The 22407-nt window shown below is 41.1% G+C and overlaps 1 protein-coding gene across 1 annotated transcript in view; it reads left to right on the top strand.

The window, feature by feature from the left end:
* Positions 1-19656: 19656 nt before the first annotated feature.
* The window catches only part of TEX11 (testis expressed 11), a 31688-nt gene continuing 28937 nt past the window's right edge, over positions 19657-22407 (top strand). The window contains exons 1-2 of the mRNA XM_053473342.1: positions 19657-19690; positions 20488-20544. Coding sequence (XP_053329317.1) covers positions 19657-19690; positions 20488-20544 — 91 coding nt within the window. The remainder of the gene's footprint in view (positions 19691-20487; positions 20545-22407) is intronic.

Genomic DNA, 22407 nt, shown 5'->3' with positions numbered 1-22407 from the left:
GTGTAACTGTCCCCTCCGCGATAAGTCTCTGGATCTGCCAATAGTTACATCTACCATTGCTAACAAGCTCTCACCAGGGAATCTTTCTTGCATTTAAAAACTCAAGCCTTTACAGACACAGTAAGGTGAGCACCCTTCATTCAGGGTTCTAACTGCACCTGTCCACCTGTCCGTGTCTCTTCAGGCTATGAGTGATAATTTCATGTAAGGTCTCTGGCCTTACCCTTCATGTGACTCTTTGTCTCCGACTATCCTGCGGTCCTAAGGGTGTATAGTACTGAGCGCTATTATCAGGAACCACGACAGGTCGAAATCCACCTGTCTGGAAACTTTCTCTCTATCAGGTTCCTGCAACGCTGGTCCTCAAAGTGTTACACTATATGTGTTGGGTGGCTTGATCTGTGTTAGTGTGAGTGTCTGTGTGTGTTAGTGTAACATCCCTTACCGCAATCAGTCTCTGGATCTGCCAATTGTCACGTCTGCCGTCGCCGACAGGCACTGACTGGCGAATCTAATTTGCATTTAAAAACTCAAGCCTTTACATACAACGTAGTATGAACACCCTCCTCACAGGGTTCAACCTGCACCTCTCCACCTGTCCGTTACTCTTCAGGCTATGAGTGATAATTTGAAGTAAGATGTTTGGCCTCATCATTCAAGTTACATTTTGTACTTGACTGTCCTACGGTCTTAAGGGTGTATAGTACTGAGCGCTATTATCTGGAACCACAACAGGTCGAAATCCACCTGTCTTGAAATTTACTGGCTATCAGGTTCCTTCAACGCTGGTCCTCCAAATGTTACACTATACGAATATTTTGTCTAGGTGTTTGTGCTTGGTCTGTGTTAGTGTGAGTGTCTGTGTGTGTTAGTGTAACATCCCTTTCCATAATCAGTCTCTGGATCTGCCAATTGCCACGTCAGCCATCGCTAACGGGCACTCACCAGGAAATCTTTTTTGCATTTAAAAACTCCAGCCTTTACAGACAAAGTAAGACAAGTACCCTCCTTACAGGGTTCTAACTGCACCTGTCCACCTGTCCGTGTCTCTTCAGGCTATGAGTGAAAATTTCATGTAAGGCCTCTGGCCTTACCCATCAGGTGATTCTTTGTCTCTGACTATGCTGCGGTCCTAAGGGTATATAGTACTAAGCGCTATTATCAGGAACTACGACAGGTTGAAATCCACCTGTCTGGAAACTTACTGTCTATCAGGTTACTGCAACGCTGGTCCTCCAAGTGTTACACTACACATGTTTATGTTAGTATCTTGGTATATGTTAGTGTGAGTGTCTGTGTGTGTTAGTGTAACTGTCCCCTCCGCAATAAGTCTCTGGATCTGCCAATTGTTACATCTACCATCGCTAACAGGCTCTCAACAGGGAATCTTTTTTGCATTTAAAAACATAAGCATTTACAGACAAAGTAAGACGAGCACCCTCCTTACAGGATTCTAACTGCACCTGTCCACCTGTCCGTGTCTCTTCAGGCTATGAGTGATAATTTCATGTAAGGTCTCTGTCCTTACCCTTCAGGTGATTCTTTGTCTCTGACTATCCTGCGGTCCTAAGGGTACATAGTACTGAGCGCTATTATCAGGAACCATGACAGGTCGAAATCCACCTGTCTGGAAACTTTCTCTCTATCAGGTTCCTGCAACGCTGGTCCTCAAAGTGTTACACTATATGTGTTGGGTGGCTTGATCTGTGTTAGTGTGAGTGTCTGTGTGTGTTAGTGTAACATCCCTTACCGCAATCAGTCTCTGGATCTGCCAATTGTCACGTCTGCCGTCGCCAACAGGCACTGACCGGGGAATCTCATTTGCATTTAAAAACTCAAGCCTTTACATACAATGTAGTATGAACACCCTCCTCACAGGGTTCAACCTGCACCTCTCTACTTGTCCGTGACTCTTCAGGCTATGAGTGATAATTTGAAGTAAGATCTCTGGCCTCATCTTTCAAGTTACATTTTGTACTTGACTGTCCTGCGGTCTTAAGGGTATATAGTACTGAGCGCTATTATCAGGAACCACGACAGGTCTAAATCCACCTGTCTTGAAATTTACCGAGTATCAGGTTCCTTCAACGCTGGTCCTCCAAATGTTACACTATACAAATTTTTGTCTAGGTGTTTGTGCTTGGTCTGTGTTAGTGTGAGTGTCTGTGTGTGTTAGTGTAACATCCCTTTCCATAATCAGTCTCTGGATCTGCCAATTGCCACGTCAGCCATCGCTGACAGGCACTCACCCATGGAATCTTTTTTGCATTTAAAAACTCAAGCCTTTACAGACGAAGTAAGACAAGCACCCTCCTTACAGGATTCTAACTGCACCTCTCCACCTGTCCGTGTCTCTTCAGGCTATGAGTGATAATTTCATGTAAGGTCTCTGGCCTTACCCTTCATGTGACTCTTTGTCTCTGGCTATCCTACGGTCCTAAGGGTACATAGTACTGAGCGCTATCATCAGGAACCACGACAGGTCGAAATCCACCTGTCTGGAAACTTTTTCTCTATCAGGTTCCTGCAACGCTGGTCCTCCAAGTGTTACACGATACGTGTTTGTGGCTTGATCTGTGTTAGTGTGAGTGTCTGGGTGTGTTAGTGTAACATCCCTTACCGCAATCAGTCTCTGGATCTGCCAATTGTCACGTCTGTCGTCGCCGACAGGCACTGACCGGGGAATCTCATTTGCATTTAAAAACTCAAGCCTTTACAGACAACGTAGTATGAACACCCTCCTCACAGGGTTCAATCTACACCTCTCCACCTGTCTGTGACTCTTCAGGCTATGAGTGATAATTTGAAGTAAGATCTCTGGCCTCATCTTTCAAGTTACCTTTTGTACTTGACTGTCCTGCGGTCTTAGGGTGTATAGTACTGAGCGCTATTATCAGGAACCACAACAGGTCGAAATCCACCTGTCTGGAAACTTATTGTCCATCACGTTCCTGCAACGCTGGTCCTCCAACTGTTACACTATACAAATTTTTGTCTAGGTGTTTGTGGCTTGGTCTGTGTTAGTGTGAGTGTCTGTGTGTGTTAGTGTAACATCCCTTTCCGCAATCAGTCTCTGGATCTGGCAATTGCCACGTCAGCCATCGCTAACGGGCACTCACCAGGGAATCTTTTTTGCATTTAAAAACTCAAGCCTTTACAGACACAGTAAGACAAGTACCCTCCTTACAGGGTTCTAACTGCACCTGTCCACCTGTCTGTGTCTCTTCAGGCTATGAGTGATAATTTCATGTAAGGACTCTGGCCTTACCCTTCAGGTGATTCTTTGTCTCTGATTATCCTGCGGTCCTAAGGGTACATAGTACTGAGCGCTATTATCAGGAACCACGACAGGTAGAAATCCACCTGTCTGGAAACATAGTGTCCATCAGGTTCCTGCAACGCTGGTCCTCCAAGTGTTACACTATACGTGTTTGTGTCTAGGTGTTTGTGTTAGTATCTTGGTATATGTTCGTGTGAGTGTCTGTGTGTGTGTTAGTGTAACTGTCCCCTCCGCGATAAGTCTCTGGATCTGCCAATAGTTACATCAACCATCGCTAACAGGCTGTCAACAGGGAATCTTTTTTGCATTTAAAAACTCCAGCCTTTACAGACACAGTAAGGTGAGCACCCTTCATTCAGGGTTCTAACTGCACCTGTCCACCTGTCCGTGTCTCTTCAGGCTATGAGTGATAATTTCATGTAAGGTCTCTGGCCTTACCCTTCATGTGACTCTTTGTCTCTGACTATCCTGCGGTCCTAAGGGTGTATAGTACTGAGCGCTATTATCAGGAACTACGACAGGTCGAAATCTACCTGTCTGGAAACTTTCTCTCTATCAGGTTCCTGCAACGCTGGTCCTCAAAGTGTTACACTATACGTGTTGGGTGGCTTGATCTGTGTTAGTGTGAGTGTCTGTGTGTGTTAGTGTAACATCCCTTATCGCAATCAGTCTCTGGATCTGCCAATTGTCACGTCTGCCGTCGCCGACAGGCACTGACCGGCGAATCTAATTTGCATTTAAAAACTCAAGCCTTTACAGACAACGTAGTATGAACACCCTCCTCACAGGGTTCAACCTGCACCTCTCCACCTGTCCGTTACTCTTCAGGCTATGAGTGATAATTTGAAGTAAGATGTCTGGCCTCATCATTCAAGTTACATTTTGTACTTGACTGTCCTGCGGTCTTAAGGGTATATAGTACTGAGCGCTATTATCAGGAACCACAACAGGTCTAAATCCACCTGTCTTGAAATTTACTGGCTATCAGGTTCCTTCAACTGTTACACTACACGAATTTTTTGTCTAGGTGTTTGTGCTTGGTCTGTGTTAGTGTGAGTGTCTGTGTGTGTTAGTGTAACATCCCTTTCCATAATCAGTCTCTGGATCTGCCAATTGCCACGTCAGCCATCGCTGACAGGCACTCACCCAGGGAATCTTTTTTGCATTTAAAAACTCCAGCCTTTATAGACAAAGTAATACAAGCACCCTCCTTACAGGGTTCTAACTGCACCTGTCCACCTGTCTGTGTCTCTTCAGGCTAAGAGTGAAAATTTCATGTAAGGCCTCTGGCCTTACCCATCAGGTGATTCTTTGTCTCTGACTATGCTGCGGTCCTAAGGGTCTATAGTACTGAGCGCTATTATCAGGAACTACGACAGGTCGAAATCCACCTGTCTGGAAACTTACTGTCTATCAGGTTACTGCAACGCTGGTCCTCCAGATGTTACACTAAACATGTTTATGTTAGTATCTTGGTATATGTTAGTGTGAGTGTCTGTGTATGTTAGTGTAACTGTCCCCTCCGCAATAAGTCTCTGGATCTGCCAATTGTTAAATCTACCATCGCTAACAGGCTCTCAACAGGGAATCTTTTTTGCATTTAAAAACATAAGCATTTACAGACAAAGTAAGACCAGCACCCTCCTTACAGGGTTCTAACTAAACCTGTACACCTGTCCGTGTCTCTTCAGGCTATGAGTGATAATTTCATGTAAGGTCTCTGGCCTTACCCTTCATGTGACTCTTTGTCTCCGACTATCCTGCGGTCCTAAGGGTGTATAGTACTGAGCGCTATTATCAGGAACCACGACAGGTCGAAATCCACCTGTCTGGAAACTTTCTCTCTATCAGGTTCCTGCAACGCTGGTCCTCAAAGTGTTACACTATATGTGTTGGGTGGCTTGATCTATGTTAGTGTGAGTGTCTGTGTGTGTTAGTGTAACATCCCTTACCGCAATCAGTCTCTGGATCTGCCAATTGTCACGTCTGCCATCGCCGACAGGCACTGACTGGCGAATCTAATTTGCATTTAAAAACTCAAGCCTTTACAGACAACGTAGTATGAACACCCTCCTCACAGGGTTCAACCTGCACCTCTCCACCTGTCCGTTACTCTTCAGGCTATGAGTGATAGTTTGAAGTAAGATGTTTGGCCTCATCATTCAAGTTACATTTTGTACTTGACTGTCCTACAGTCTTAAGGGTATATAGTACTGAGCGCTATTATCAGGAACCACAACAGGTCTAAATCCACCTGTCTTGAAATTTACTGGCTATCAGGTTCCTTCAACGCTGGTCCTCCAAATGTTACACTATACGAATTTTTTGTCTAGGTGTTTGTGCTTGGTCTGTGTTAGTGTGAGTGTCTGTGTGTGTTAGTGTAACATCCCTTTCCATAATCAGTCTCTGGATCTGCCAATTGCCACGTCAGCCATCGCTAACGGGCACTCACCAGGAAATCTTTTTTGCATTTAAAAACTCCAGCCTTTACAGACAAAGTAAGACAAGTACCCTCCTTACAGGGTTCTAACTGCACCTGTCCACCTGTCCGTGTCTCTTCAGGCTATGAGTGAAAATTTCATGTAAGGCCTCTGGCCTTACCCTTCAGGTGATTCTTTGTCTCTGACTATGCTGCGGTCCTAAGGATATATAGTACTGAGCGCTATTATCAGGAACTACGACAGGTCGAAATCCACCTGTCTGGAAACTTACTGTCTATCAGGTTACTGCAACGCTGGTCCTCCAAGTGTTACACTACACATGTTTATGTTAGTATCTTGGTATATGTTAGTGTGAGTGTCTGTGTGTGTTAGTGTAACTGTCCCCTCCGCAATAAGTCTCTGGATCTGCCAATTGTTACATCTACCATCGCTAACAGGCTCTCAACAGGGAATCTTTTTTGCATTTAAAAACATAAGCATTTACAGACAAAGTAAGACGAGCACCCTCCTTACAGGATTCTAACTGCACCTGTCCACCTGTCCGTGTCTCTTCAGGCTAGGAGTGATAATTTCATGTAAGGTCTCTGTCCTTACCCTTCAGGTGATTCTTTGTCTCTGACTATCCTGCGGTCCTAAGGGTACATAGTACTGAGCGCTATTATCAGGAACCATGACAGGTCGAAATCCACCTGTCTGGAAACTTTCTCTCTATCAGGTTGCTGCAATGCTGGTCCTGCAAGTGTTACACTATATGTGTTTGTGGCTTGATCTGTGTTAGTGTGAGTGTCTGGGTGTGTAAGTGTAACATCCCTTACTGCAATCAGTCTCTGGATCTGCCAATTGTCACGTCTGCCGTCGCCGACAGGCACTGACCGGGGAATCTCATTTGCATTTAAAAACTCAAGCCTTTACATACAATGTAGTATGAACACCCTCCTCACAGGGTTCAATCTACACCTCTCTACTTGTCCGTGACTCTTCAGGCTATGAGTGATAATTTGAAGTAAGATCTCTAGCCTCATCTTTCAAGTTACATTTTGTACTTGACTGTCCTGCGGTCTTAAGGGTATATAGTACTGAGCGCTATTATCAGGAACCACGACAGGTCTAAATCCACCTGTCTTGAAATTTACCGAGTATCAGGTTCCTTCAACGCTGGTCCTCCAAATGTTACACTATACGAATTTTTGTCTAGGTGTTTGTGCTTGGTCTGTGTTAGTGTGAGTGTCTGTGTGTGTTAGTGTAACATCCCTTTCCGCAATCAGTCTCTGGATCTGCCAATTGCCACGTCAGCCATCGCTGACAGGCACTCACCCATGGAATCTTTTTTGCATTTAAAAACTCAAGCCTTTACAGACGAAGTAAGACAAGCACCCTCCTTACAGGATTCTAACTGCACCTCTCCACCTGTCCGTGTCTCTTCAGGCTATGAGTGATAATTTCATGTAAGGTCTCTGGCCTTACCCTTCATGTGACTCTTTGTCTCTGACTATCCTACGGTCCTAAGGGTGTATAGTACTGAGCGCTATCATCAGGAACCACGACAGGTCGAAATCCACCTGTCTGGAAACTTTTTCTCTATCAGGTTCCTGCAACGCTGGTCCTCCAAGTGTTACACGATACGTGTTTGTGGCTTGATCTGTGTTAGTGTGAGTGTCTGGGTGTGTTAGTGTAACATCCCCTACCGCAATCAGTCTCTGGATCTGCCAATTGTCACGTCTGTCGTCGCCGACAGGCACTGACCGGGGAATCTCATTTGCATTTAAAAACTCAAGCCTTTACAGACAACGTAGTATGAACACCCTCCTCACAGGGTTCAATCTACACCTCTCCACCTGTCTGTGACTCTTCAGGCTATGAGTGATAATTTGAAGTAAGATCTCTGGCCTCATCTTTCAAGTTACCTTTTGTACTTGACTGTCCTGCGGTCTTAGGGTGTATAGTACTGAGCGCTATTATCAGGAACCACAACAGGTCTAAATCCACCTGTCTGGAAACTTATTGTCCATCACGTTCCTGCAACGCTGGTCTTCCAACTGTTACACTATACAAATTTTTGTCTAGGTGTTTGTGGCTTGGTCTGTGTTAGTGTGAGTGTCTGTGTGTGTTAGTGTAACATCCCTTTCCGCAATCAGTCTCTGGATCTGGCAATTGCCACGTCAGCCATCGCTAACGGGCACTCACCAGGGAATCTTTTTTGCATTTAAAAACTCAAGCCTTTACAGACACAGTAAGACAAGCACCCTCCTTACAGGGTTCTAACTGAACCTGTCCACCTGTCCGTGTCTCTTCAGGCTATGAGTGATAATGTCATGTAAGGTCTCTGGCCTTACCCTTCAGGTGATTCTTTGTCTCTGATTATCCTGCTGTCCTAAGGGTACATAGTACTGAGCGCTATTATCAGGAACCACGACAGGTAGAAATCCACCTGTCTGGAAACATAGTGTCCATCAGGTTCCTGCAACGCTGGTCCTCCAACTGTTACACTATACGTGTTTGTGTGTAGGTGTTTGTGTTAGTATCTTGGTATATGTTCGTGTGAGTGTCTGTGTGTGTTAGTGTAACTGTCCCCTCCGCGATAAGTCTCTGGATCTGCCAATAGTTACATCTACCATCGCTAACAGGCTCTCAACAGGGAATCTTTTTTGCATTTAAAAACTCAAGCCTTTACAGACAAAGTAATACAAGCACCCTCCTTACAGGGTTCTAACTGCACCTGTCCACCTGTCCGTGTCTCTTCAGGCTATGAGTGATAATGTCATGTAAGGTCTCTGGCCTTACCCTTCATGTGACTCTTTGTCTCCGACTATCCTGCGGTCCTAAGGGTGTATAGTACTGAGCGCTATTATCAGGAACCACGACAGGTCGAAATCCACCTGTCTGGAAACTTTCTCTCTATCAGGTTCCTGCAACGCTGGTCCTCAAAGTGTTACACTATACGTGTTGGGTGGCTTGATCTGTGTTAGTGTGAGTGTCTGTGTGTGTTAGTGTAACATCCCTTACCGCAATCAGTCTCTGGATCTGCCAATTGTCACGTCTGCCGTCGCCGACAGGCACTGACCGGCGAATCTAATTTGCATTTAAAAACTCAAGCCTTTACAGACAACGTAGTATGAACACCCACCTTACAGGGTTCAATCTGCACCTCTCCGCCTGTCCGTGACTCTTCAGGCTATGAGTGATAGTTTGAAGTAAGATGTCTGGCCTCATCATTCAAGTTACATTTTGTACTTGACTGTCCTGCGGTCTTAAGGGTATATAGTACTGAGCGCTATTATCAGGAACCACAACAGGTCTAAATCCACCTGTCTTGAAATTTACTGGCTATCAGGTTCCTTCAACGCTGGTCCTCCAAATGTTACACTATACGAATTTTTTGTCTAGGTGTTTGTGCTTGGTCTGTGTTAGTGTGAGTGTCTGTGTGTGTTAGCGTAACATCCCTTTCCATAATCAGTCTCTGGATCTGCCAATTGCCACGTCAGCCATCGCTGACAGGCACTCACCAGGGAATCTTTTTTGCATTTAAAAACTCCAGCCTTTACAGACAAAGTAATACAAGCACCCTCCTTACAGGGTTCTAACTGCACCTGTCCACCTGTCCGTGTCTCTTCAGGCTATGAGTGATAATTTCATGTAAGGTCTCTGGACTTACCCTTCAGGTGATTCTTTGTCTCTGATTATCCTGCTGTCCTAAGGGTCTATAGTACTGAGCGCTATTATCAGGAACTACGACAGGTCGAAATCCACCTGTCTGGAAACTTGTTGCCTATCAGGTTCCTGCAACGCTGGTCCTCAAAGTGTTACACTATACATGTTTCTGTCTATGTGTTTGTTATAGTGGCTTACAATTCCAATAATTTTCACATATTTTTTAAACATATTTTTGCTAGGTTATATAAACACGTATCCAAACATAAATCAAAAGCCTTCAATTAATACTTATCAAAACTCTCTTATTCCCTAAAATGGAAAACATTTTTAGCAAACTGATTAATGTGGATAAAAAGGCCACATTTTTTTTTACAATGTTTTAAGTAAAGATCAGAGACAATAAGTGGATTTTAGGCCACATTAACCAGCTTTTTATGGAATTTGGCATCCTACACAGCAAAATTAAAAAGTAAAATTTGCTCAGTTCAATCATTTAAATGTAGCTTAAAACTAAAATATAATATATTTCATTCAAATATAACTTGTTCCTGTGGGCTTCCCAGTGCAGGCCACCAACTGGGAAATCGTTCCCCTTACTTTCAAATATATCTAATATTATATAAACAAATTCCATTGGTCATGAAGGAGTTAAGCAAAATCAGACATTTTAAATATAAGACATTTTTGGAAGACTAGAACTTAAATAAGAACCTTCAGCAAATTTTATGTAAAGTTTTGAATTTGGTCATATTGTCAATACCAAAAATAAAGAAATTACGTTTTTTGGGATTGGAGCTTGGTTAAAATGCAAAATTATGAGCAAATTGGCTTCATTTGGCACAAATTCTGAAAAATGTAAAATCATTTTTTTTTTATCATTTTCCACATTAAATGTGTTAAAAAAAAGTCAATGATATATACATACATATAACAGAAACACAAAAATACAAAGTAAGGGTGACAAAAAAGCAATAAAAACAGAAAGTAGGGAAAGCAGAAAAAGCATAAAATGGAAATACAGTTTGAAATAAACAATAGAGAATAGAAAGATATATCCAAATATGTGAGACTTCCTACCAGACATTCACCAGTCAAGAAATGCATCCAATCGAGATGGCTCCATAAAATTAAACAATCATGTATACTTTGCATTGAGCGTATGTGTCATATATATGTAAATATAGATATATAGATAGATATATAATAGTATTGTACGTTTCCATGCTGATTTGTGTGTATGTCTGCTGCTGATTTGGGTGTGTAGCTGTTTGTTATTTTCCGGTGATGTGTGAGAGAAAGATTACTGTTAGCTCACTGATGTTGAGAGTCTGCATTATGACATCACTGCCTAGCATCACAATTCTAGCAGGGATGGGAAGCAAATATGGAAAAAGGGCTATATTTTGTATGCAATGTTAAATGTATATGGGCATATTAAACATTATTCAGGTTTTTATGTATTTTGGAGACCCACTATCTCAATAATTTAAATGTAGCTTAGCACTAAAATCAAATATATTGCAATCAAATATAAATTATCTCCTGAGTTTCCGCAATGCAAGTCAACACCTCGTCCAGGACTTTTAGTGAAACACAAAGCTTTTCCCTTCAATCATTCTCTATACTTGTCCAAAAATAAATTGTTGCATGAAAAAGATCCTTCAGCATTTTTCACAATAAATGTGTTAAAAAGCTAGTGATATATATACATAAAATGGAAACATAAAAATACGAAGCAAGGGGAAAAAACAATAAAAACAGAAAGTAGGGGAGGCAGAAAAAGCATAACATAGAGATCCAGTTACAAATAAACTATAGAGAATAGAAAGATTATCTCCACAAATGTGAGACTTCCTACCAGACTTTCACCAGTCAAGAAATGCATCCAATCGAGATGGCTCCATAAAATTAAACAATCATGTATACTTTGTATGTGTGTATGTATATGTGTGTATATATATATATATATATATATGTGTGTGTGTGTGTGTGTATGTTGCTGGTTTGCATGTATGTATTTTGCTGAGTGTGTGTTCGCTGCTGTTTGTTAAATGATGTGTGAGAAAGAGATTACTGCTAGCGCACTGTTATTGAGAGTCGGCATTATGACATCACTGCCTAGCATCACAACTCTAGCAGGAGGGGGAAGTTAAAGCTGATTAACGTGGGAAAAAATGTTTTATGCAAAGTCAGTGAATGTATTTTGAGCATATTAAGACACTAACACTAATCAGGTTTTTTTTGGAGCTTGGAAGCGTACACTGCCAAAAATGAAACAAACATTAGAAAATACCTTGACAGAACTTTCTATCACTTGATGCAGCAAAATAAGTGCAATCAATGATAAGTTTACTTTATAACAGTAAATCTAGAGACTCTATCATGACGATTTCATGGATGTTTGTGGCTCACTATTTCAATAATTTAACTGCAGCTTAACACTAAAGGGACATGGCTGTTGTGCAGGGAGAGGACTGTCTCCAATGGAACATCAGACCCATGCTGCAGGCTGTCTCCGTGGAGGAAGAAGTGTCAGCAGGTGAAGAGCAGAGATCGTCCAGGTGAGTATCCAGCCCTGCAACAAAGCTGAACCCTTCTGATCCAGAAAGCCCCAGAGGCCAAAACGAACTACATGGGGCTGCATGACCGGGGCAAACGGAAGTGAACAGCCTATCCTTAGAAACCATGTGGTGTAGTGGAAGCAGCAGCGAATGGGCAATAGAAAGGTGTGGTACATATATGTATATATATATATGTATATGTGTATATGTATATATATATATATATATATATATACCAGACGCCCTCCCCTTGTTCCTGGCGCGCCCTGTTTTTTCGGTCATCTTGATGTATTTTGATGATCCTGTTAATTAATTTTTTGGAGACGGTTCGTCAATAGTGAGGTGGAGGTACGCCGCAGTAAGTTGTATTGTTTTCCCTAGGGCAGGGTCCCTTTGGAAACATAACGTGATTTATGCCAGTCCGCCTGCCAATGTAGGCTTATGACAGGCGGGAATAATGTCGGCATTGGTTACTGTGGCTTGTTGCCATATGTTTTATGAATATTTTAAGGCAAACTTATGACCAAATGTTTACTGTTCTTACACGGTGTATTGCTTGACAAGCAGCGTTTGACGAGTATTAACATTTGAATGCTGTTTTACAGTGTACAATAAAAGAACTAATAAAGCGCTGTGGCCATACACTTTCCAACTAAATTTCGGTCTCCTGTGTGTTTCATTATTATTATGTGAACTCAAAAAGCGGTATGCAGTCAAGAATCCTGACAATGCTATCGGCAGAGGGGTTCCACCTCTGAGGCTCGTCTGGATCGCAGAAAATAGCTGTGAGGGTGAAATCATATATTTTGCTTAAAGTTCTTCTGTACTGTTGGTGCCACAGCTGGACAATGACACAATTTATATTCAGCATCATCTTCTAATTACGGTCCCCACATACATAGTTCTTCTTTGTTTAAGAGAGCCACATCCATGCTTTACAAACTTCCCTATATTACATATGTTTGGGGCTAGTGATTTTTATACTATATACTATAATACTTATAGTGGTAGACTAAGAGGTTCTTTTTAAAAGTATAGTTTTTTTATTTATTTATGGCAATCCTTGTATGACGGTGTACCAGGTCTCGCAGCGAGCGCTGTTAAAGATGATTGTTCTGTAGGAAGCCAACAAAGCTGTTTTCTAAGGACTGTCTGATCTCCGAAGATCAGCAAGTCCGGACGTACTGATATGTCCCAATGTTACAGGTTTCAAGGATAAAGGGACTAAACATTTTAAAGAAGAAAATGAAGGAAAAAAAAAAGGAATACTTTCCAAAATGTATTTTTAATGTAATAAATAAAAAATGCATGGAGCCCCTTTATGGGTTAGATTAAGGGTTAGTGGCCTTGCACTAGGGAATTACATATTGTCCTGGTTACAGGGTTTAGGCTGTCCAGGGTTAGAATTAGGGATAGAGGGTGACAAATACCTGATCATTTTACAAACAGAACAGAATCGAAAAATAAAACAAATAATTTAGGGTCAAACTGCTGTCTAAGCCAGAAACAGATGACTCAAACAACAAAAAAAAACTTTTTTTGAATTATATATATATTTTAATAATTATATATATATCAAATATTTCATGAAGCAGCAGCAGAAGTATCTGTAAAAAAACAAAAGGACACATTATTAGAAGATATTAGAGCCTGTCTCTAAATAATGGAATATTATCTGTAATAATCTTGTTATACAGTTGGCAGTCTGGTTGGCAGTATGATTGAACGGTGCTGAAAAATATAATGGAGCTCTATAAAATGACATAATATTAATAATTATATTGTATTAATTGCTCTTCTGTTACTGTTTCTTCTATATAGGAGGTCACAGTATGATCTGTGTCTCTAGCTGCATGTAATTGTAACAGAATAACGCAGAATAATGAAAATGTATCCAGCTTCTGTGTATTTATAAGAATATGTTACTAAACGTGAAAAAAATGTTTACCTCTTCCGAGTGTTTCCCTGTTTGCTGAAATACGAAATAAAGCATGAGTTATCTGTTTCATTACTTATTTCTCTCCCACGTGTTTCACATTCCCGATATCTCGCCCTCTCTACACATATTCCATCCCTGGTTACTTCCCTCCTGTTCTTAAACTATAATCTCCCTCTCCCATTAATTGCTTTAGCTTTACGTATTGTTGCTCTTCCTCTCTCTATCAGACGTAAAAATAAAAAGAGGCTTTTTCGAGAAGCTATATCCATAGAGAGAATTAATAACTGGCCTCTGTGTTTATATACAGACCATGTGGACTAAGATCTTCCCTCTAAATACTCACCACACAGTCACTGCAGGCTCTTCTTCAACTAAAAATACAAAGCAATAAGTAACATTAATATGATATTTTTGGGTTCTTTTTTCATTCATCAACCACCTTGCTATTAGAAGCCATCATATATTCATCGTTATGATTCAAGATCAGTTGGACGTCTCTCTGCAGGCTACCCCTGGCGTTACTGTCCCTTGTATACAATACCAATGCCGCCTTACAATTCCATGTGATTTAGGATATTTTCCCAACATCACGTTATTAAGCTATAATATTATGAACTCTTTCTCACTGTAATTAAAAAAAACAAGCATTATTAATGGTGTTGAAGGAAATATTTTAAATACTGAAAATCTCTGCCCAAGGAAACAAACGCTGAGAACTCCTATCGTTTTTAATGAAAACCAATGACTTTACTGCGATCTGTAGAGCATCCATGACACCTCAATATGTTCCCTGTCTGGGGTTTTAATAACAGAAGCTACAATATGATGGGGTCTTGTGTATTACTGTAAAAAGTTACTTCAGAATGCACTTACATGTCATCTGACTTCCCTTCTCCTGAGAAATGAAAAACAGACATAAAATGTGAAATAATATTGTAAAAAGGCTTCCATGTCCACATTTATTCAGTTCCATATCGTATCTATATATCCACAATATGTCTCGTTGAGCCGGGTTTGCTGGGGTAACCAGGACAGGAAATTCCTCTATGGTGGGAGAGGGAGATGAAGCCCCTTATAATCCCTATTCTGATAATTAAACCCAATAGACATTGGTTACTGGGTTTTAGGATTTCAGTCCTTCACGGCATAGCGTGTTACCAATTGTTTTCTCAATGACTATGGTCCCAGCTGTCTTGAGATCATTGACAAGATACTCCTGTGTAGTTCAGGGGCTGAATCCTCACCGTTCTCATGATCTTTGAAACTCCATGAGGTAGGATCTTGCATGGAGCCCCAGACCGAAGGAGCTCCGAAGGAGATCTTGGCCATGGTGGAGAGTCTGGAATCTGAATGATTGCTTCTGTGGACAGGTGACAAGCTGAGATTAGAAGCACTCTCTTTAAGATATGCCAGTCTGCCTCCCTGATATTCCTTTTAACCCGCGATATGCTACTGTGCCTCCCTATATTCCTTTTAACCCCCTATATGCCACTCTTACCATCCCCCGACTTCTCCCTGTGCTTCAGATTCCTTGGTGTATAGTGGTGGCAGACGGTGAAGGTCTGTGCGATGCGCCCAGACAACCTCTGCTGCTGCCGGCTCTTCCGGCTTCTATGAATGAGCACCGGAAGGTCATGTGACACTGGCGCTCTGTCATAGAAGCCACCGCAGAAGTGCCGGCAGCGGGGGCGTATCGCACAGACCTCCAGGTCCCCTGCAGCGCTGCGGGGGATCTGGATCTTAGTCTTGTAGTCAGATATCTATTTGAGGGCTGATTAGAAGTTGACCTCGAATATAAGTGGATCTGGTGAAAGCAATTCTGGAGGATAAAATGAATCCGGGACACATGCCCACTTACCCGCAAGTCACTGCTTTCCAGGAAAACCTCCATGGGTTTTAACTGCTCTGCGGGGTCATTTTGCTGCCATTTCATGTGCTTCAGGTAACTGGTGTTGGTCTGCAGGGTGTTCCAGGTACGGATGGCGTCCTAAAGACATGAGACCCATCATCGGCTATCTTGGAACCAAAAAACAGGCAAGAGGCTTCCAACAAGAGCTGCGCTTTGGGGCAACCAGATTGCATCTACCTACCTGCCATGAAGAATGTAGGGAAAGGGCCACCCCGGGGAGTATAAGGCAACGGCGGCTATTAACCCCTGCAGGGTGCCCGGTGCAGACACTGCTAGTTTCCGATATGCTGGCGGGAGGAGGAGGTATCTGGGAGATGTTCAGCGTGTTTTGCAGGAGAGAAAGCGGTAATAGATGTGAAAGGGGTATATAGAGGATATCACCCCGATCCTATCCATCTCTGCAAACACACAGGCTACTCATTACCCAAGCCAAGGGTAAGTTTATCAGCTGTTTTCCCCCACGCTTGGGGAGGAATAGCACGAAACCAGGGTTGACCCAAAGATCTACAAGCACGGGCACAGGAGACACAATATCACTGAATAAAGAGAGAGTGTGCGGCCCGCTGTGCTCCTTTAATTAACATATTAAATGCCAGTGCTTCCCGGTATCTCAAAAGCTGCCAGGTATAAGCAAATACATGTCCCTGGGCACTTAAACACAAGAGTGGCAATTTGTGGCACCAGTTAACAGTCTTCTGATGGAAGTACTGCCGAAGCCCACAAAGACATTTAGACCGGAGCGGTGGTGCCGGCAGGCGTGGGCGAAGCAGAGTGCCTATATCACATGTAAACGTCCCCAAAGAAAGTCACGCGTGTAAAGACAACATTTTCCCACCGGTTTGTTATGCCTGTAGCCGGACACTAACCCTTTTCATACCAGCGTACATCCCACACTCACCCTAACCACAGAGCTTCAAGGGTTAATATCAAGTGCACTCACAACACCTTATCAACTATTATAAATGACCCAGAAGGAGGGTACAAGTCAGGGGCAACTAAACGGGGGACGGGCAAGAGAAACTCTAGCACCCCCACAATATAGATAGATAGATAGATAGATAGATAGATGGATGGCCCATGTGTAGAAGTTAACAGATACTCTATTGTACATGACCCGTCGATTTCTGCAAGTTAATTAAGTGAACCAGGTAAATATTGGCCAAAAGTTTCAATAACAGTGCAAAACTATGATAACGTAAAGATTTAACGTGATGATGAACTTGGAGTCCAGCAAAAAACAAATAGAAATAACGGGGGGCTGTTGAAATGCATATTACTGAATGTGACTAGGCCATCACTGTGTTACCGAGCTGCACCTACACCATTAACAGCACCTGAGTGGTTACGTTACCTCTGCTGTAAAGACCGTTACTGCAGTCCGCCATAGGCGATTTTAATGCCCAGGTGAGGTCTATACTTATCGTTCAGTAAATCCAATTCACATCTCTTATTGTTCCAGATAGACAAAATAGCTTTACAACGCGACTGGCGCACGAGACCGTTGGCGCCTCGCTGGAGGTGTCTTTTTGGCGCGTGACAGGAACTCTGTGAGGGAAGCGTTTTTGATCCTAACGCGCAGGTATTGTTTTGAGGTACTGTGCGTCGGAAAACTACAAGGTGTTTTGTGACCCGCCAAATACGTAGTAATTAAAGTAGGCGACGGTATGTAATTCAGGCCTTCTGTGCTCTTCGCGAACATAGACGTTATATGTTTTTTTTTTTTGTATTTCTGTGTGCGACTCAAACCCCTCAATGTTTTGTGTAATGAGTAAATCACAGGCACCTTTATGGGTAAGTAAGCAGTATATAACATGTTTAAAACTTAAATTGTTTTGTAAAACACATAGTTTTTCATTGAAATACATTAAACTTCGATAGATAGCTGCCAATAGACCATGACGTCTCTGAAAATGTACCCAGGACCTAAAATAGTTCCCTTCTTCAAAATAGAAAACGTGCTTCATAACCAGTAATGTATTTTATATCCAAGAATTGATAATAAATAATAGCTCCCTGTTGTCCCTTCTGTGACCTGCTTTCTTCTCCTGAATTTCCTCTTTTCTATGAACTATGAAAGAATGTTTGCTTTATATCTTGGTATTCAATCCTTAAAGTTAAAAAGCATCAGTAAATGTGTTTAGCAATTCACATGTGTAACTAAAGTATGTTAGTCTAATAAATGTTATGCTCAATTGCATAATGTGGAATAGGTCATCCTCTAGCAATGCCTCTGATCGCATCCCCCTAAAACAAAGGTGACCATTTGGAATTTTAATGTGATGATTATCTGGCTAAGGACCGTATGTTTTGAGTTTAAAAATCTTACATTAAATATATGAGAGCGATGACCTGGTACGCCGAATGTGACAAATTTCCCATGTTTGCCTGTGTCCCTCATTAGTGTTCACGTTGGGAAATCCTCTCTTTTCATTCATACTTTCTTCCGTTTCAGTGTTTATGTAAACTGCACACATATTTATAAATGACACTTTATACAAAATACGTTGGGGTCTATTTACTAAAGGGCTGCGTTGACAGAAGAGTTTGCTGGAGTTTGTATTATAGCTATCACAATGCATTTTGAAGAGCCAGCCTCGGTGAGCTTCTGTTAAAGGCAGGGCTTGGCTGGCCCTGTGTAATGTGTAGTTAAATCAGTGAGATTTCTTCCGTCTCCATGGACTTTGGTTATACTTTATACAAGGCCAGCTGAGCCCTTCTTCCTTTAGAAACATACCTGTGTTGGCCATTCATAATGAAAAGCGAAGTGAGGGCGTTGAAATCACAGCTCTTCAACAAACTGTCCTTCCACCTCTCCATTTAATAAATAAATCCCTTTGTGAATTATTTCTGAAGTGTAGTTGTAATGCAAAATTACTATAAAGAGTAGCTTCCTGGGTTTTGCACCAGAATCTTTATTATCCATATTTTGAATATATTATATACAGAAATATACATATGGATGTTGGGAAGTGTTCTGTCCAATCATAGGAAATCACTACAATCCTCATGATGTTCTGTGGAGTCTCTTATCGGAGGGATTACACATACAGTGGTTAGAGTAAGACCGGGACTATAGAGATTGTTGTCAATAGAGAAACTTCTTGAAGCTTATCCGCTTAACGGCCGATGACGTGCCACATCATGAAAAGACAGTTAACAATCAATGACGTGGTATTAATTAGTTTAAAAAGCGATCAAAGGTCGCTTTCTTTGTTCAAACGATGCTTCTGCAGTCAGCAACATTAAAAACTGCTACAATACAGTGGTGGCTGCCCCTTCTAAGCCCAGGCAGTGTTGCTAAAATGCCTTGAACTCAAGGTGTTCAGCGCCACCGAAATCCCACCCCAGGACACACCGTGAAAGCCCTGGAGAGCGACCACATGTTGGTTCTCGCAAGATGACGGCACATGCTAAAAAATAAAAGTTCCCAAGAGGGTCTGTCAAGGTACTGCATTCAGCCATGCAAGTCAATGGGTCCCAGCTTACTAATAAACAGCATGTGATTAGTAAAATGTATAAAAAATAAATAAAAATGAGGTGATATGTAAAAATAATTCTCCAGTGACATCAGGGAACCATCTAGTTCTAACAAAATGTAAAAAATTTCCAAAAATTAATTTTAAAAGTCCTACAACTAGTGCTGTATCTTCCCAAAAATCTTGGCATGGAAAGAGTTAAAATACTAGTATTTGAAATACCCATGGGTTGTCTAGTAAAAAACAAACAAACAATGGTTTAACTTTAACAAAGGCTGATTAGTGCAAGGAAAACTTTTAAATACCAGCATTTAAAATACCCTGGGGTGTCTACATTTGAAAAATAGATTGATGGGGGTAAATGGAATTAGCCGGCTTCAAAGATGTCCCAAATAAGACATGGGGCAAGATGACCAGATGCCCAAGCAACCAGGTAAACCTATTCATGGGTGGTATTACTGTACTCAGGAGATGTTGTTTAACACATATTGGGGTGTTGTTTGGAAGTGACATATAACAGGACTACCCGATTTTTTTTTTTATTTTTTTTTTATTTTTTTTAAAAAAGGTTTTGAAATAGCAAAGCAATATTGTACTTATTGCCCAATAAGCATTGGGTTTTTCTAAACTCAGGACAAATATTAGAATCTATTTAGCAGGATTTTATTTTTTTTTCGATTTTTCACCATTTTCTTTTTTTTTTAATAGTAAATATGATTATATAATCAAAAATTGGTATCTAAAGAAAGCCCTTCTTGTCCTGAAAACCCCCCCAAAATATAACTTGTCTGGTTACAGCAAATGAGACAGAAGAAAATTACAGCTAGACACGAGCACAAACATGTTAAAACAACCTCATTCACGAAGGGTACAAAAAGAAAACAGCCCAGTCCTTAAGGGCTTTTAACTGGATGAAGCAGTGTGGGCTCCAGCTTAACATCTGGCTGCTTTGGAATGAGCGACTAACTAAAACTGTTTCCACTGTTTGGATCTTCTGTGCATGTATTTTGTACAACTATGTTACATTTGTATTTCAAAGTCTGATTTATTTAGGAACCAAGAGGCACATCTAATTTGCGGTTTGAAATATACCTATGTCCCGTGGCAGTAACAGCAAATGAATTTACTAATTCAGTAAAGCTAATTTTGTTGATGGAAATAAATGTGCAGATTTACATGTGCAAATGATTAAATTGGATGTATACAACAGATTTTTCTTTATTTCTTTAGACTTTTCCTTGGACTGTGGAAAAATGGTGGAGGAATCAAGTTTTGGTGTATTAACAGGTAATATAGTAACATTTAAGATACATAAGATTGTTAATTTTATTATTTATCTAGACTAATGCGGAATCAGGTCTTGGATCATTTTCCTCCAAGCACAATTCAAACTTCTGGAATGTATTGTACATATTTATGAAGCGTAGTGGCGTTTCCCTATATCCAGCCTGCGTCTCCGCTTTGATGTATTACGGTAACCCTGTACTAGAACTTCAACCTGGCAGACAGTGCCCATGGATTTTATGTAAGTAAACAATTCATAATAATACTTTACAGTGCTCCCAACCATCATCCTAATCAAAGCCATCTGAACATAACAGCTTCAACGCATCACTGCAACCAGATCAACTCATCCCCATCCAAGCAATCCTCTCGTATTGTCTCACGCCCCTCAACCACCGACTAGATTGTAAGCTCGCAAGAGCAGGGCCCTCTTCTCCTCTGCACCAGTTTGTTATTGTATGTGTTTATAAATTGTTCTAATGAATGTAACAGCGCTGCGGAATCTGCCAGCGCTTTATAAATAAAAATAATGTAATGTAAATGTACAATCCTGTCTAACCATATTTTAGGAGGGAGAAATGGTCATGTCCATAAAGATCAGTACCACAAACAGTTGTGCCGGCCTGGCCAGCTATTCCTGTAAGCAGTATTGGGAACCAAAAAAAAATGATTGTGAGTGAATATACGGTAATAATATATATCTGCTAGATTCAGTCAGTAAGTATATTAATAACATTAAGTCTGATTGCATTATAAACTGATTTTTAACATTATTACAGCAGTAAGGTTCATTCAGTTTACTTATTGAAAAGACATTTCATTGCCTGGAATTTTTCAGGTCTGTTCTAGTATTCACATTAATGCTTCACTAATCTGGATTACTATAACATTTCCTTTAGATCTATAATTTAAGATCCACAAAACTTGCCGCCACTCTGTAGTGAGTAATCGGGGCATGTCCTTGCAGAACAGCTCCATGGATGAAATATTTTTGCATTAACCTACAAGTCATTACTTCAGTCTAATTATTTTTTATTTCTGGAGAGTCATTTGCATGCGTGTACTGGTTCTGCAATATGGTTAGGTACTGAATCATTTGCAGGTTTTTTCTATTGTGGTTCTTGAAAAGGGACGTAAGGTTACTTTTCTTTATCGGAAAAACTAATTTTGAGTAGACAAATGATAATTCAAGTGAATAAATGTTTGTTCAATATTGTATATGTAATTAATATTAGCTACATGTCCCATGGTAAATATAGGATGATATTTGGTGCAGAAAAAATTCAGAAATCAAACTGGGACATATAAAGAGTTTATTCACCAACCGAAGAAATGGAGAATTGAGTGCAAGCTGTAAAAAAGATCTTAATACTAGGCTGCCTCCAACTCCTGAGTAAGAAATGTCCAGTCCTCTGACAAGAAAACAGACAGGAAGCCAATATCAGGTTTCAATCACAGTATTTTTTTTTCTACGACACATAAAGCTTCCACATCCTGATAACGGGCACATGGAAAGTGCTGTCGGGCACTGTAGGAATATGTCCTCACAGAAGAGAATCTAATTATAAAATAGATGTTAATTTGATCACCGTAAGGGCAGCATTTGTTCTTTAGCAGAGATTATGTAACAACCTTAAATCTCATCTGACTGCTAGCCAAAGGGCTGCCAATACAGCAGCTTCCCCATTGGAAAGAGACGTTATCTGCTAAACTGTTCAGCAGTTCATGCATTTAATGTTACTGCGTAATCACGTTGCCCACCCTCATAGAACTTTGATTCTGGCATTGGTAATTGGGTATATTGCATGTATTATTTATTTTACTTCTGGTTTAGATAAATAGCTGAATATGTATAGATAACTTTTT

This window comes from Spea bombifrons, chromosome 8 (assembly GCF_027358695.1).
Source record: "Spea bombifrons isolate aSpeBom1 chromosome 8, aSpeBom1.2.pri, whole genome shotgun sequence".
Taxonomy (NCBI): domain Eukaryota; kingdom Metazoa; phylum Chordata; class Amphibia; order Anura; family Pelobatidae; genus Spea; species Spea bombifrons.
The sequence above is the reverse complement of the archived record's forward strand: the minus strand, read 5'-3'. Positions and strand labels throughout refer to the sequence as shown.